General features: G+C 30.8%; 2 protein-coding genes across 2 annotated transcripts; both read left to right on the top strand.

The window, feature by feature from the left end:
* Positions 1 to 504: 504 nt before the first annotated feature.
* Positions 505 to 1,406, top strand: LOC135930349 (probable ATP-dependent RNA helicase DDX20). Its single transcript, XM_065467131.1, has 4 exons — positions 505 to 816; positions 863 to 1,049; positions 1,099 to 1,187; positions 1,230 to 1,406. The coding sequence occupies exons 1-4, from the start codon at positions 505 to 507 to the stop codon at positions 1,404 to 1,406; spliced, it is 765 nt and encodes a 254-aa protein (XP_065323203.1).
* A 264-nt stretch (positions 1,407 to 1,670) lies between these two features.
* On the top strand, positions 1,671 to 10,546 carry LOC135929707 (uncharacterized). Its single transcript, XM_065466411.1, has 4 exons — positions 1,671 to 1,794; positions 2,979 to 3,154; positions 8,531 to 9,096; positions 9,333 to 10,546. Exons 1-4 carry the CDS (start codon positions 1,765 to 1,767, stop codon positions 10,475 to 10,477), a joined length of 1,917 nt encoding a protein of 638 aa, XP_065322483.1. The 5' UTR covers positions 1,671 to 1,764; the 3' UTR covers positions 10,478 to 10,546.
* The last annotated feature ends 6,199 nt before the right edge of the window (positions 10,547 to 16,745 follow it).

The following is a 16,745-nucleotide window of genomic DNA, read 5'->3' as shown; positions in this document are numbered from 1 at the left end:
TATTTTTAAAAACAAAATCTTCAAATTACTAATTTGAAATTTTTTTGGAAACTTGTAGTCCCAATTTTGTTTTTATATAATGAGCATTTTTATTATATTATAGTTTATAATTAGAATATAGTTACATAATTACGAAGAATAAATGAAAAAAACACATGTATAAATGCTTTTTATAAAACAATATAAAATGTATTCCACTTGTATAAATAAAAACACGCTTTCAATACTATAGTTTTAAATTTTTTAAAAATAATTTAATTAATTGATACAATATTGTTGTGAAGGGTTAGGAAATATATTTTATTACATAATTATTTTCGTAGTTAATTAAAAGGCCCTAATATTTTAATTTAATGATATTATAATTTATTATATTACCAGCTATAATATTTTGATATTCAAAATTATATTCTTAAAATATTTAACGATCCTATAATAACACTTTAATAGAATTTCTTTATTATTTTTTTATAACAATATGTGGTTCGGTCTAAATAATTTAAAATGAAAATTCCAGCTAAAAAAATTAGAATTAGATTGGCTCATGATTTTGAGAGTTTACCTAGAACTGATGATGTTAAATTAGAATTAAATGAACATTATTCAAATTTCGAGAAACTACATTTATCTCCGGAGACAATCACAGGCCTCTTCAAGTGTGGATTTCATTTTCTTACTCCAATACAGCAAAAGGCTATTCCACTTGGTCGAATGGGAGTAGATTTGATTCTTCAGTCGAAAGCGGGAACTGGTAAAACTTGTGTATTTACTGTAATTGCACTCGAAACTATAAATTTTGATATCTTATCTCCTCAGGTATAGTTTTTTTATCTCATTAATTTAAAAAAATCGTTTAATTTAGGTAATTATATTGGTGCCATCAAGAGAAATAGCCTTTCAAATAAAAATTGCCATACTGAATATAGGTCAAGGTTATTCCAATCTTAAAGTTGCATGTTTTGTGGGAGGATATAAGATTAAAGATAAAGAGAACTCAGATGATAAACTATTAGAATTATATTCGAGTCATATTATTATCGGAACCCCATGTAATAATATATTAATATTTTTTTAATTTTTTAAAATTATATTTTATAGCCCGTATAAAACACTTTATGTATTTAAAATTGATTAATTTGCAAATGGTCAAGTTATTTATAATTGATGAAGTTGATCAAATATTCCGAGTAGAATTATAATTTTTTTATGCTTATATATAAAGACATCAGGTTAAAGAACATGAAGAAATGATCAATTGGATATATTCTAGTCTTGCCAAAACGAAACAAATAATTATCACATCCGCCACTTATTCTAATCACTTAATTAAAATATTTTATGAGAAATATATGAATATGCCCCTCATTATTCGTATAGATGATGATGATGTTCAATTAAAAGGTTAGGTAATCAATATTATTATCTTAATGAATGATTTATTAAGGTGTCAAACAATATGTTAAAATTTTTGAAGAAGATGAAATATCCGATACAGATGATTTATTGGATGATCATGATGGCAAAAATTTTAAAAGTCATAGTAGATTGGAAAATTCCAAAAAATATGTCAGAGCTTCGAATATGTTTCAGAAAAAAATGGAATATGTGATAAAACTATTTAGCACGATAGATTTTAAACAATGCTTCATATTCTGCAATCATAACAAAGATTTACGCAAAATTCAGGCTGCATTTAAAGCTTATAATTTAAAAAATAAACTGGCTGATTGTAATGATGAAATAACAAATAATGGTGCAATTAAAATGACTAGCCGTTGGCTATGTTCACAACAAGTAAATAATAATTTTTAGACAAAAAATGAATATAAATACACTAAGCAGCAAATGGCCTCTTAGACTTGTGTTTCCTTAAGAATTTTTATTAAAGCTAAGAAGGTCATAGCAGAATGTTGTAGCTCTGAGGAAGTGTTTGGTGGTTATTATTTAAAAAATATTAAAACTATAAATATAAAGTTGTAAATTAGGGTAAGAAATCTAATGGTGAATAAAAGTAAAGAAAATTAAAATCAGTAATTTTTTTTTAAATTATAATGCAGGACCAGAAAGAAGTGAAGGAAAATTAGTATTCTAAAATAAATTGTTTAGGTTATTTTAAAATATAAAAATTATCTCAGAATTGATAAGCATACAATATAACATTCTATCTTGGGACTGGATATTTATTAAACAGTTCAATTTTTAAAAAGGGCTAGCCCGACATTTTAGCCAAAAAAATATTATACAGGCCTGGGTATTTTGCTTCATGGATGGCGGAGAAAGTTAAGGCCAACATAGTATTATTTTGGCTAAAATCTTAATTTAACATTGGCTTACAATTGAGCTGTTAAACTAGATTTTTAGAAATGTTCAATTTTTTGGCTATCTATCTTTATCAGAGACCCGCAAGTAGTGTTGTTAAACGGCTCGTTTTGAGCCGATTTTTAAAAACGGCCAACTCCATATTTTGTCCAGAAAAGTATTGCGCGAACCTGGAGATTTGTCATAGAAGTAACAAAGGTCCAGACATATAGTCTTAGGCAATATTTTTCTGGCTAAAATATTGAGTTAGCCGTTTTAAAAAATTGGCTCAAAATGAGCCATTTGACAACACTACCTGCAAGTACCATGTGCACAGCCCGGTCCAGGTTTTTTTTAAAAAAAAATTTCTAATATATTCAGGCCCGCCCAGATTAACGGTGATATAAAATATAGAATCCCCTGGTTTTTTTTATTAAAAAAAATTTTTTAATCTTGGGCCACGTATTTTTTTTAGGACTATTTAAAATAAATATGACACCAGCGCATAGGGCCTGATCTGTAGGTCTCTGATTATTATGCTAGGAGGCTATGGCAATGTCACCATAATCTAAGTTATTTGCCCTTCCTTCTTGCCAATCATGTTTTTATTAAATATCATTAAAAAAATCCATACTATAGCTATATATTATATATTTTTTTATATATTATGTTAAACAAAGCCAATTCAAACTAGGTTGGAGATCCTTAAAAATTTTAGGAACGAACAATTTAGAATTCTAATCACGTCTGATGTCATGTCCAGGGGCATTGATATCAAGAACTCGGATATGGTTATTAATTTTGAATTGCCAATGTCTCCCGATAGATATATCCATCGAATAGGAAGATGCGGAAGGTTATTAAATAAAAATTGTTACTGGTTACCTTAAAATTACTTATTACCCTCGAGTGGTAAGAAGGGGGAAAAAAATGAAAGCTCCATTTTAAAACTTATATAAACCTTTATATTTTTTTGACATTCATGAAGTTGACCTTAAACTAATTATAAATATAAATTTTTTTAAAAAGATTATCAAGTAAAGAGAAAGTGGAGGGAGATGGAGGTAGTGTTGTTAAAAAGCCCGGTTTGGGTCAATTTTAAAAAACGGACCGATTAAGATTATAAACCAAAATAACATTATATAAGCCTAAAGCTTGTGCACATAGTTGGCAGAAATACTTGGACATTTATTTGCCAGATCTCCATGCTCACCTAATATTATTTTAGCTAAATTCTTAATTGGGCCTTTTTGGAAAATCTAGCTTTTTTAACAAACTCTAGAATAGAAGACATAAATTTTTCACATTTTTTTTACTATAAAAATTTTGCTTTAAAAACACTCAATAAGTGAAATTCTTATTAAATATTAGTATAAAAAACTTTGTTTTTAAAATAATGTATATTTTTTTTAAAATTATTATTGTAAAAATTAAATTGGCATTTTTCTAGTGTTGTTTAAAGTAAACTAGTTACAGTTACTAGTTACATTGGTAAAAATATAACTAGTTACAGTTACTTGTAACTTTCAAAAAATCGTCATTAATTTTATAAATATTCTTCCCATTGGCTATTTTTATATTAATTCCTTGATTATCCTGTCCATCGAGTAGCATCCTTGCATGTATGGTTACACAATTTTCCATACAATCAATCTTAATCTGGCAGGGCCACATTGCTACTGTCATAGTGTATGCAATGTTCAAGATGTCTGTTGTCTTATCAACCAATTGTATAGTATTGATATGTTGTATTGTACATACAGGTTTAGTGGTATCGTAATGTAGATTTTCTGTTATTATAGTACAATAGTGTCAATTACATTAGTAACATCTATATTAGCCCCCATCTCACTGATGTCGGTTGAAATAACTAATGGTTTTTTCGTTTCTTTAATTATTTTGTAATGGTTGTCAAACATTAACCTTGTTAACACAATTGACTTGTATATTGATAATCTTGTGGCTAAAATGTTAGCTTGTCGTGCACTCTGCATAAATACAAGGGTATCTGTCGTTAAATCCTCCTTTCTAATATACTCTTCTATTTTTCCCTCAATGTATTTTCCATAATTAGATAGTTTGATTTACACCGTTGAACTGATTCAAAGGGAGTGGCTGAAATAGTACACTGATGCGATTCCTTTAGCATAGTTGGAATCCATTATTCTTCTCACGGCTATTGACCTTGGATCTAAGAAATGTGCCTCATCCATTACTATTATGCGTGCCAGTCTTTGGTTAATTTTTCGTGCCCAGAATGTTATAAAAGTAGCGTGACACATTACCGTTACTTTGAAATTTTTTACATCATAAGTATGACTTCCTAGTCTTTCTTCAGGAAAAGTTTCTCTTAGAGCATTGATTACCTCATCTCGAACAACCCTTGTGGGTGTTAATACAATTAATCTCTTGCCTAATTGAATCGAATCTTTCGCTAAGGCTACTATGAATTTCCGCAATTTCCCCTTCCCTGGATACCAATCTATGACTTGTCTCTCCAAAACATTTGGCGTGCAAAACGTATCATAATCTAAGGATCGTAGAGCTTTTCCTACTTCTTTGAGCTGTCTACCTACCATGTCTTGTACAATTAAGGAGGCAAAACCTTCTCCCGTTTCCCATCCTTTGCCAAATAGTCCTACAATTTCCCCTTTTTCATTTATGAAGGGTGATCCTGATGACCCAGGAGCTCCATCATACTTTGTATACCATTGAAGTTCTGCACCAAATCTTATTTTCCCGGTTGATAATTGTTGCTTTGTGACTGCACTATTAGGATTAACTAAGACAAGTTGAACATTTTCATCTCCGTTGTATCCTCCTATGTTCCATTCACCACCATAACTTACACTATCATGTCTGCTATCCACCATAATTGCTCCATATTCTTCAGAGACAACTCTAATTGGTAAAGCCTTCGTTACGTGATACATGGTATTAAAGACTCCATCTTTAATAACACCAACACCAGCTTGTTGCCTTCCGAGAAAACCATTTACCAAGGTTATGCCTCCTTAATTGTACAAGACATGGTAGGTAGACAGCTCAAAGAAGTAGGAAAAGCTCTACGATCCTTAGATTATGATACGTTTTGCACGCCAAATGTTTTGGAGAGACAAGTCATAGATTGGTATCCAGGGAAGGGAAAACGCGGAAATTCATAGTAGCCTTAGCGAAAGATTCGATTCAATTAGGCAAGAGATTAATTGTATTAACACCCACAAGGGTTGTTCGAGATGAGGTAATCAATGCTCTAAGAGAAACTTTTCCTGAAGAAAGACTAGGAAGTCATACTTATGATGTAAAAAATTCCAAAGTAACGGTAATGTGTCACGCTACTTTTATAACATTCTGGGCACGAAAAATTACAAAGACTGGCACGCATAATAGTAATGGATGAGGCACATTTCTTATATCCAAGGTCAATAGCCGTGAGAGGAATAATGGATTCTATCTACGCCAAAGGAATCGCATCAGTGTACTATTTGACAGCCACTCCCTTTGGATCAGTTCAACGGTGTAAATCAAACTATCCAATTATGGATAAATACATTGAGGGAAAAATAGAAGAGTATATTAGAAAGGAGAATTTAACGACAGATACCCTTGTATTTATGCAGAGTGCACGACAAGCTAACATTTTAGCCGCAAGATTATCAATATACAAGTCAATTGTGTTAACAAGGTTAACGTTTGACAACCATTACAAAATAATTAAAGAAACGAAAAAACCATTAGTTATTTCAACCGATATCAGTGAGATGGGGGCTAATATAGATGTTACTAATGTAATTGACACTATTGTACTATAATAACAGAAAATCTACATTACGATACCACTAAACCTGTGTGTACAATACAACATATCAATACTATACAATTGGTTGATAAGACAACAGACATCTTAAACATTGCATACACTATAACAGTAGCAATGTGGCCCTGCCAGATTAAGATTGATTGTATGGAAAATTGTGTAACCATACATGCAAGGATGCTACTCGATGGACGGGATAATCAAGGAATAATTAATATAAAAATAGCCAATGGGAAGAATATGTATAAAATTAATGGGAATACAACAACATTTAACTATGTAAAAACACCTCTAGCCCATTTATACGAAACCACAATCGATTACTTACAAAATGTACATTTTAGATTATATGAACACATGTCAACATCTCTAATGGAACTTGGGAAGAGCTTATATAAGGAGATTATGACAAAATTTGGTTTCAAAAATGTTTTAATTGCCATTATTGTGGGATACTTATTAATAATAAGCGGTAATATAAAAATTATTTTAATATCAAGTTTAACTTTTTATCTCTATTGCTTTGGAGTAAAAAGTGAGTACACTTGTGGACTCGATATGAAGAGGAGATTAATTACATGTGGTAGTAGTATGGTATTCTGGGATGAAACTGAAGGACATACTTATAAAATGGTTTTTGCAAATGCGTCTTTAGTCAGCACTTTCATACATGAAAAGACTATAGAGAATGCTGGTTTGTGTTTAGTCTGTAATACTGGTCTAGAATGTGAAGCCTACCGAGCTCTTAGCTTACAAGTAGAGGATATTGCAAGAAGAATGGGACAGATGTTATACACCATCAACAACACCTTTCTTACGGGAAGGTTTTTAAACTGGAGGAGTTCGAAGCATACAAACAAATTTCACAAACAGGAAAAATATTACATTTCAATTACATTGATTATTTTAAAGCACTTTATGCAGCGAAAATGACACATGACACCAATACACTTTACATAATCACATCTGGATCTAAAGACCCTCCAGCATGCAAAGCATATATTAATTTTAACTTAGCATTGGTTAGATTTGAAGGATTGCTTATTTCACAAAAGTTAGTTATGGAAGTCGTAGAAAGAAAGAGTGGTGATTGTCCAAATTATTTAATAGCAGTTGGAGCTAAAAATAATATTTCAGTGCATTCAGATCAAGTAACGTGGATAGAAAGTCAAGACTTTAGCGGTAACAAGACCCTAATCAAGATAAAGAGAAAGGAATCTAGGAGATGTTTTTGGCCTGCGGATTACACACTTGATAATGTAAAAGAAAACAACATGTTCTTACCTAAGACTTACGGTGGACCTATATCAACTTGGAATCACATTCCTGGATATAAGACACAAATATCTATGCCTTGGGAAAGAGTTCCACATACAATAAGTAGGAAATTATGTCCTAACACAGTTGTAGATATAAATGCAAGTTGCGCAGGAACCGGAAACTCAATGGCTACCAAACAAGAGGATGGGCATAACAAAGTGGTGTTGTCGTACAAGCACTTTACCCCTACCCTCATTGATTGATCTGGAAAATAATTGTTGGTATCCGCAAGAGATACAACCATCCACGAGTAGTATTTGAAAAGCACATCGTGAAAGGAAATAAAATAACGATAAATCTTGAAGAAACTCCTTTCGATGCCCCCAGAACAATAATAGCTACTTATCAAAATAATTATGGTAATCAAGTTCAGGCATGGAATTTTCAACAAGACCCATTTATTTTTACAAAAAAAAATAATTCTTTATTTACTTATAAAAAAAAATAATCAAAATTCAGCACATAACTAGTTACTTTAACATACTACATTTTTCGATAAATGTTTATATATTAAAAATCGTTCTATAAAAATACATTAAACATTGCCAAACGCGTAGTTTAGCATGAAATAATCGAATCTAAAAGTTTGTCGGAATTTTCTGTAGTAACAATTTTAAAAAAAATCTGGGCTGTTTTAATTATTATTAAATAAACTTCCAAGTGTAAGTCTGATTATTTCATTGTTGCAATGTTCCATCCAATGACATATAACAATACCTAGACCGACGAAGCATTCATAATAATGCATTTGAAAGGCGTCGTTGAATGCGAATCAGCTGGACCCGCCATTTTAGTAACTCATATATTAATCATTCTCATGTTAATAAAAACAACTATTAAATTAGTAACTTGTATTCCTTGTTTGCGTCAGACGTGGAAATGAATTGGCCTCTTGTTTCAAATTTTTTAATAATGTTATGGGTAGCCAATATGGCGTCCCCAGCTGTTTTTCATTAAGTACACTTTTAATGAATTCATCGTCAGTCTAGGTTTTGTCATTGGACCCATCTGCATTCCTAAACACTGTTTGGTAATTGAACCCTAAAAAATTTTAATCAAGGGTATTAACATTTTATATATTTTTTTTCCCGCCAGATTTGGATCTTACGGCTTTGCTCTCACATTGATATATAATAACTACGAAAAGTTTCTTTTGTTCAATTTCATCACCATGTATCACTTGGACATCTACACCCTGCCCGAACTTCTAGATGATCTTCCGGCCAATTTTATTGGCCAGCACATCTCGCCGGGCGATAATCTGGTCCCAGAGTCCTTGATTACCAGCGAAAACCAAAGTGACCCAAAATCGAATATCAGTGAGAAGAACCCCCAACCTTTCAAACTCGATTATCAAGATTTCGCCTACAAAGACATGGATATGATGAGTGGTTTGGAGCTGAATCCTCAGGCCCTGAGTCAAGCATTGTACGACGATTATATGGTCACTCTTCGTGGTGGCGTTAATATTCCTAAGCACGAGAACGTAACCAGGAAAGAATCAAATTTTAGCATATTAATATTGAAATTAAGCTCCCTTTTCGATGACCTATTTTTATCGCCCCAAACACCTAATTCACCGAGGAAAAATGGGAGATTAGTTAGAAAAAATGGCGCCCATCAAAATAGTCACGATGCTCACGTGGATTGCAACGTGAAAGGTTGATATATTTTTTTCTTCTTATTTACATATCCTAAGTACTTGCCATTTTTTGCCTTCACGCCTCATCTTTTAAATAAGAATTGATAGGTTATTAAATAAACCTAATTTAAATATATAAAACACCATGATAAAATACTTCTACTAAGGAAAGAGGTAGGAAGGGAAGGGAAGAGAAGAAAAAGAAAAATTTATATCACGTGTCCTTCTATCCCTCTTGAAAATAAAAACAAACAGTTTTACCACCACCTGGCTCGGTTCTGGACCCGCGCTCCCTCGTGACCTACGAAGATAAAGACCTAGTCACTTCTAACCAGTACGATGTCGACGAGACCCGTATGCCGAAAAACACGTTGAAAACTTTTTACGAATCCCGCAGACGTAAAAGACGCAGAGGTAGCCATTCGACCTCCGCTGCCTCGTCTAACGCTAAGAGCGAAATTAGTGGTTGTCTCAGCCAAAAGGATGAAGTCAAGATACCGATTCCTGACAGCTTATTAAACGAAAAAAATAGTGAGAGCTCGTTCAATAACGTCGAAAGCCATTTGGTCGTTCCTCAAGATGATTTGGATGTTGGGGACAATATCGGAGGCCATAATCGCAAAGATCTGACTAATTTATGTATGGCAAGTAGGGAAGATATTAAAAATGGCGACTTTAATAGATATTTAAATTCTTCGGTAAAAAATTCTGTTCAAACGTCAGTTGCTACCTCCTGCGCTGCATCTATTCGTAACCGGTTATATCTCGTGAATAGACATATTTTAAGATGCAGAATTGAACAATTTTCGCTTGAACTTACCGATAGCATAATACGCGAATCCCTTCAAATATCCGCATCTCTGCTCACTGAAACGCGATCACCACAAGACATATTCGTAGAGTCTGATTCATCTATGTCCAATCATAATCCGTTAAATCGATCCATCTTTGATAACGCTTTAGATGCCCACTCCCCTAGATTAGTCGAGATTCACAAGCAAAATCAAATCAATTTCCTTTCTAAACTTTCTAGGATAAGCCCAGTTCCCCACAAAAATGAAGTTCCTAAATCTGTAAAAACCGTTGATTCCCTTGCTAAGGACAAGAAAAATAATTTGCCCAAAAATCGCGATATTTTATGGCAGAACTCCTCGTCCAAAAATAGAACCAAAATCAATCACAAAAATGTACCAGCCGGTTTTGCACCGCATCAACCTCGTCAACATTCTTCAAAAAATGATACCTATATCTACAAATGGTTTTCCACAACATTTTTAACACCGATAACGCATAAAACAAAACCGAGACAACAAATATCTCCGAAAAATGGCACATCGAGATGCGAATATCCCTATTATTTACCCGCGCCACATTTTGGATTCCCAAATCCATTAATTTAATTTATTTTATTTAATTTTTGTTGCGAATTTCGTTTTAAATTTATTGCTATTTTGTGCAATATGTTACACATGAAAACAACGGATATATCATTAAATTGTAAATAATAAGGAACCACCGGTTTACTTTAGGCTGATATTTATAGCGGATTCTTAATCGGTTTCCATATATGGCCACGAAGAACGATATCTATTCGTTGTCCAACCAATCCAAAACAAAATTAGCAATGAATATCTTGTATTGGCGTAATTATGGTAACGTCACCGTTACTATATTCAACCCAACCTTAATTTAAGTTCTAATTTCTGCCAGTTATCTAATTGAACTTTTAAAAATTAAAAAATATGAACAAGATTCTAATTACGATCTTTTGAAAAAAAAATCTTTAACATCGCCAATTAATTTATGTTGAGTATCGTTTTGTAAGCCTTTTACTATAAAATTAAATATTTATTGGAAAGGAACTTATTAAATTCTATGCCTACTATCTAGAGATGCTAAACCTACTTTTAATTCCATTTGTCTAACGTTGTTTAAATATCATCACAAATAGTTTGATCATGTTTATGATTAAAAACCCCCAAATAAATTATATAAACTCCTAGATCCTTTTTTTTATAAAAATATTTTGTGGAATATAAAAAATAATTTTACTTAAAGTTAAGACTTGCCCACTCTTATTAAGTCTGTCTTATCCAACTATATATATATATTTATACTACTAGATTGGCCATACATTCACTGAAGGTACCCAATCCATACTAGGCCTATTCAAAAACGAGTTCGAATCGGATAGTGGATTATTCGATTCGTTTAAACGAATCAAATAATTTACTATTTGCATTCGTACGAATATTTTAGATTTAGAATCTATAATTTAACCAATCGTTTTGATTTTCAAATGTGTAAATATTGTTTATTTTTACTTTACCCTATAAAAATTGGAGGTAAATGGGTCATATAAATAATTATCGGTTAATCTATTTTGTAATTTAGTCAAATATATTTGTTTCTTATTTTATCGAAGATAGGATTAGATAAATATTATTATTATTATGTAAGATAAAAAATAAATTTATTTACCAGAGTGTACATGTCCAAATTAGTGTAAAACGGCTAACTCAATATTTAATGCCCAAAGCAAAATCCTCAGGCTTGCATAATATTTTTTGGTTAAAATATTGAGTTCGCCGTTTTAAAATTGAACCGTTTAACAACACTAATAAAATTGTCAAAATTATTATATCATAAATAATATCTTATTTTCATAAGGAATAGACATTAATATCTGAATCATTTTTTTTACGGCATTTAGAAACATTTTAACCATTTACTAGTAGCCACTAAACCCTAAGAAGATGTCTATTATATCAATCGTTATTGCTTTTTTAATAGCTTCGATTATAAGCTAAAAATTAGGGAATATGTTTACTATATTTTATAATAATTTGGTAATAATGATAATCTTTATAATTTATACTCGTCAAACAAGAGATTCAAACCCTAACCGGCGCTTAAAATAAAAACAAAGGTTCATGATACAGATTCCTAAAAATAATATTATAAAAACTTGATATAGATCTTATTTCATACCATATTAGAATTATGTTTAAAAAAAAGAATATTTTTAAAATTTTATCATTAATTCTCTATAAAATTATATTGAGGCGAATACAATTAAAATATCTTCAAGCTAATCTGTTAAATTGTATTTGTAGAAAGGAAGAATAAATTTTAGAGCCGTGGGTTTTGATCAAAAAATTATCTAGACTAGACGTATCTTCCCATATTTTTCATTTCTAAAAAAAACGAGGTAATTACTAAATTATTGACCTGGAGTTCAAACTAGAATTCACGACTCGAATCAATAACTTGAGTTTAATAACTAGGCTCACAACTCGAGATTTTGAGTCATTTTTTTTTCAACGCATAAACTTGGCTCCAGTTTTCTAGCAAGTCTACCAGTATAATGTATGATTAATTTTAATTAGTAAATTTACAATCCAATAATAGATATACTTTATTGGTGTTATTAAAAGGTCGGAGTGGTCTGATCCGACCTGAATATTTTATTTTTAACCAGAAAATTGTAATTGAAAAATATAATTCATATAAATATTTATAAGAAGAGGCAATTTTTTAAAATTTTTAGGCCTTGTCTGGTTTATTTCCATTTAAGACTAGCACATTTTTTAAGTCTAATTTTGGAATGACATGCTCTTTTCTATTTCATGCTTATAATGCAACTATAAAGAACTCTTTGTATTCGTAAATTTTGTTTTTTTAAAGGTATTGGTTCGTTTAAATATCGGTTAATAAATTATAATTAGAATAACTATTTTTGATATTATGGGAAAGGAAAATATTGTTATAGAGTCTTATTTGTATTTGAAATAGAAAAATATTTTATGAATAACATAAATTAAAAAGTAAGGGGGTAGGGAACTGGGGCATAAATCACCCACCTCCCCACCCTTCCCTTCAACGTTACGTAAATAAATAAATAAAAAATTATTGTAGAATTTCTAACACTAAGGATTTTTCTAAGAGTTGGGAATTTTATTAAAGGTCTTTACCATAGGCGTGATGCATTTTTAAAAAATAAAATATTCTTTTAAATTTAATTTTTACCTGTATATTTTTTAAAAAATACATAAATTTTAATTTATGTTGTAAGCTATAAATTAATTAGCGTATAATGGCATTTATGAAAATTTGTAAGAGATGAATTTGTCAACGCCCACCTCAAAGGCTATGTCTAAGTCTAATTAAAAATATACTGTAGAAATGATTTAATGAAAGTGTATATAGAATTAGTACTTGATTTATATTGGTTAATTATACAACATTTTTAAGAATCTCAATAAAATATTTAATTAAGATATAGATTTAAAACCGCAAAATAAAGTTGCCATTTTCCTTAGAATGAAATATATTTTGCTAACACGAAAGTGGAAAGAAGGGGGAGCATGAATATTTTGGAATGTAGCATTGATATAAAAAATAGAGGTAGAAAAATAGCTTTTAATAGAAAATATAAATAAGTTTGTTTAATCTAATAGATTGTAGGAGCATTTGGGTAAAATAGATTTTAAAATACGGTTATGTGTAATCTCTAAGGGACTTTGACATTGGTTAAAAATCTCGCTAATGTTTTGAAGTGTTGAATGAAAAAATAAAGAATATTTCTTAAAATATATTAAACGGGATAGAACCTAAATGCGATTAAGGATTGCTATAATTAGATAGAAATAGAAAGGTATATCAACCAGTTGACATTAATATATATTTTAATATAATTTTTCAAATTTTTTAAACCTATAATTTCCATTTTATTGTGGCCATTTTAAATATTAATCTAATCTAAAAATCATGGACTTTAATTTTTTACTATAATCAGCTGGACTTAGGTATTTTCGTATTTAACTTATTTTTCGATATGGGTGAAAAGTCGTATTTAAAAAATCACTGCAAATAGGAAAAATAAGGGTTCTAATCCTCTATTTATGAAAATTAAACCATATTATCTCAACATAAATTTTAATATGATAAAAAACAATTTTTATTTAAACATTGGCTAGCCTGATAATTCATTTTCCTTAATTAAATTACTATTGAATGGCATGGCAGACCCTTCATATTCCACCATATATCACTTTGAATATTCAGACGGCTTGGTTTTAAGTATAAATAACAGGAAAATTTATAAGTACTTACAGCAATATAATACTCATATAGAGAATTCAAATCCTGATATCTTAAATCAGGGGCTTGCCCTAAATTATGATTTTTCTTATGAAAATTTTTGCCTGGATTGGATTAAAGATAATAAGGCAAGAGAAGATGCTGATATAAATGAGAATATTAATTATGAAAAAGAAAATAATTCATCCATTTATGAATCAGTTGAAACCTTCATAGAATCTCCTGAAAATTGTAATGATACCACACAGATTGTGAACAAGCAAACAAACATTTTTAATCAATATGCCACTTCTATCTCAGAAGGTATATCTGGTATATTCAATTTAACACTAAAACCCACACCTAGTCAAAGCATTTTATACAAGAAAAATAAAAGTGAAATTACAATTAATCCTCAATCCAATTTAGAATGCTCAACAGATAAGATTCAGCAAAACAGTTTCAACAGCCAAAATAAAACTTTGAATGAAATACCAATTGATATAAATGAATTTTTAAATCAGTCAACTAGTCCTTTTGATGATTTGGAACTTAAAACTGTAAATGACTATGAAGAACTTAAAAGTATTCTAGGACATTCATCTAAAGCAATTGCTCAAACTTCCAATACACAACCTATGGTAAATTCTTACAACACTAACAATTTGACTAAGCCATATCTAAATACTGCCAATATTGATCAAAATCTTAATAAAAGCCAAGTTATTAAAGACAATTTTAAAAATAATAAAATATATGATCGCTCAAAGAAATTTAAAGGAATATTATTGCACACGGATAATATAAGTGCAAAAAAAGTTGAAATGCAAAATCCCTACCATCCCGCATATCCATACAATATGATACTAGGCTCATCAAATATTGGTCAACCAAATTTATGTCCTCCTATTTCAAATAATCTTAATGAGATGTTACATGAGTCTAATTTAACTTCAAAGAGGCTAAAGTCTACTCAAACAAATAATAAATTTAAAGATCCTTTGGTTACTTATTCTAATATTAAAACTTCTCCTTACACCTGTGATAGCATTAGTGCCTATAACCGTGATTCGATAAATGATGTAAGTTATCAAATATCTAATCTCAACAACAACATTGACCAGAAAACAAGTAATGATAAAAAGTCTCAGAACATTCTAAAAAATTCTAAGAGCATGACAAATTTGTCAAACACTGGCATTGATTTCAAAAACGTGAGTCTTAACTCCACCGAATTATCTCAGTCACCTTATGTCGACTTTCACCCTGCTCTGGATCTTCAACATTCCAATAATACAGCACCTCATAGTAATACAGTTAGAAGCAATCGTCTATCTATAGTCGAGTTATTACCACACCCACCACCTCACCACTTATCCCCAAAATTGAGTCATGTCAAAAAAGAAAATAAGACTCATCACAAACGAAAATATCTCCTACCCGACAATTCCTATAATATTCATGATTTAATCTCCAGAACCCGAGAGATCGATGCCATGGTAAGCTCCATAGTCAGCATGGGGTTTGAGCGCTCTCTAACCGCCAGTGGGGTCGAATATTTAGGCACCAAACAAGGGGTTAAACTGATAGTGGATCATCTGTGTTCCGTCAATGCCATGTACGATAAGGACTCCACGTTTTCCAAACTCGATTGTCAGAAGGCTCTTTTCTTGAACGAGTTGGACGAAAATAAAGCGCTAAAATTCCTGACATCCCTGCACACGCTGTACCATTACGGGTTTCCGGTTTTGGCCATCGAAAGAGCCCTACTTAATTTCGATAACGATTTAGAGAAATCGTTGGAACATCTGATTCGGGAAGGGAAATAAGGGCACATTCTTTTTTTTTTTAAAAAAAATATATATTTATTTTGCTCGCGTAATTTATCCCTTATTTATTATAATATATATTATATTTTGTTATCGTTTATATTCGTATTTTATTATCACTTGCTCGCTCTATGTGTTTATTATAGGTGTAATAAGCTCTTGTAATAAATGATCCCATTTAATTTATATCAAACCGGAAACGGCTCGAGAAAACTTATATTTTTTTGCGCTCCTAATCCCTTTCGATTTACAAAAAAAAGTGTTATTTTTTAGCTATTGTATCAAGATACAATAATATTCGTATCTTATCTAGATACATTTTTTTTGGCTGAATTGATTGGTTTCTGGGAATTTATCTTATGTAAAGATTATCTATCACAAGTAGCTGTGTCATTCCTGAAGATGAACAGGACCCTGCCTTCCAGCTCACCAATTGATAGGCTTAATTTTTGGCGTAGCTTTAAATGTGTTTAAACTGGGATGCCGGACCGGCAGTGATGAAAACGCTGATAATATTTTATTAATGAATTCAGCTTAGCAAATTGAGTTTTAATAATGAGATCTTCAATTTTTAAGATTATGCAAGCTAAGATAATGATAAATAAAAAAATAATATCTATTGATCTCAAATTCATCAAATTTTAAATGACTTAACATTTTAAATCATTTATTCAGTTATATAAAGTCTTAAAAAAAATTTTTTTGTTGTTCCAAAAGTCTCTTTTTAACACGTGGAAGTGAGTAGGATCCTATCTAG

The sequence above is a fragment of the Gordionus sp. m RMFG-2023 genome, chromosome 5 (genome assembly GCF_954871325.1).
Source record: "Gordionus sp. m RMFG-2023 chromosome 5, tfGorSpeb1-WG-v2, whole genome shotgun sequence".
Lineage (NCBI taxonomy): Eukaryota > Metazoa > Nematomorpha > Gordioida > Chordodea > Parachordodidae > Gordionus > Gordionus sp. m RMFG-2023.
The sequence above is the reverse complement of the archived record's forward strand: the minus strand, read 5'-3'. Positions and strand labels throughout refer to the sequence as shown.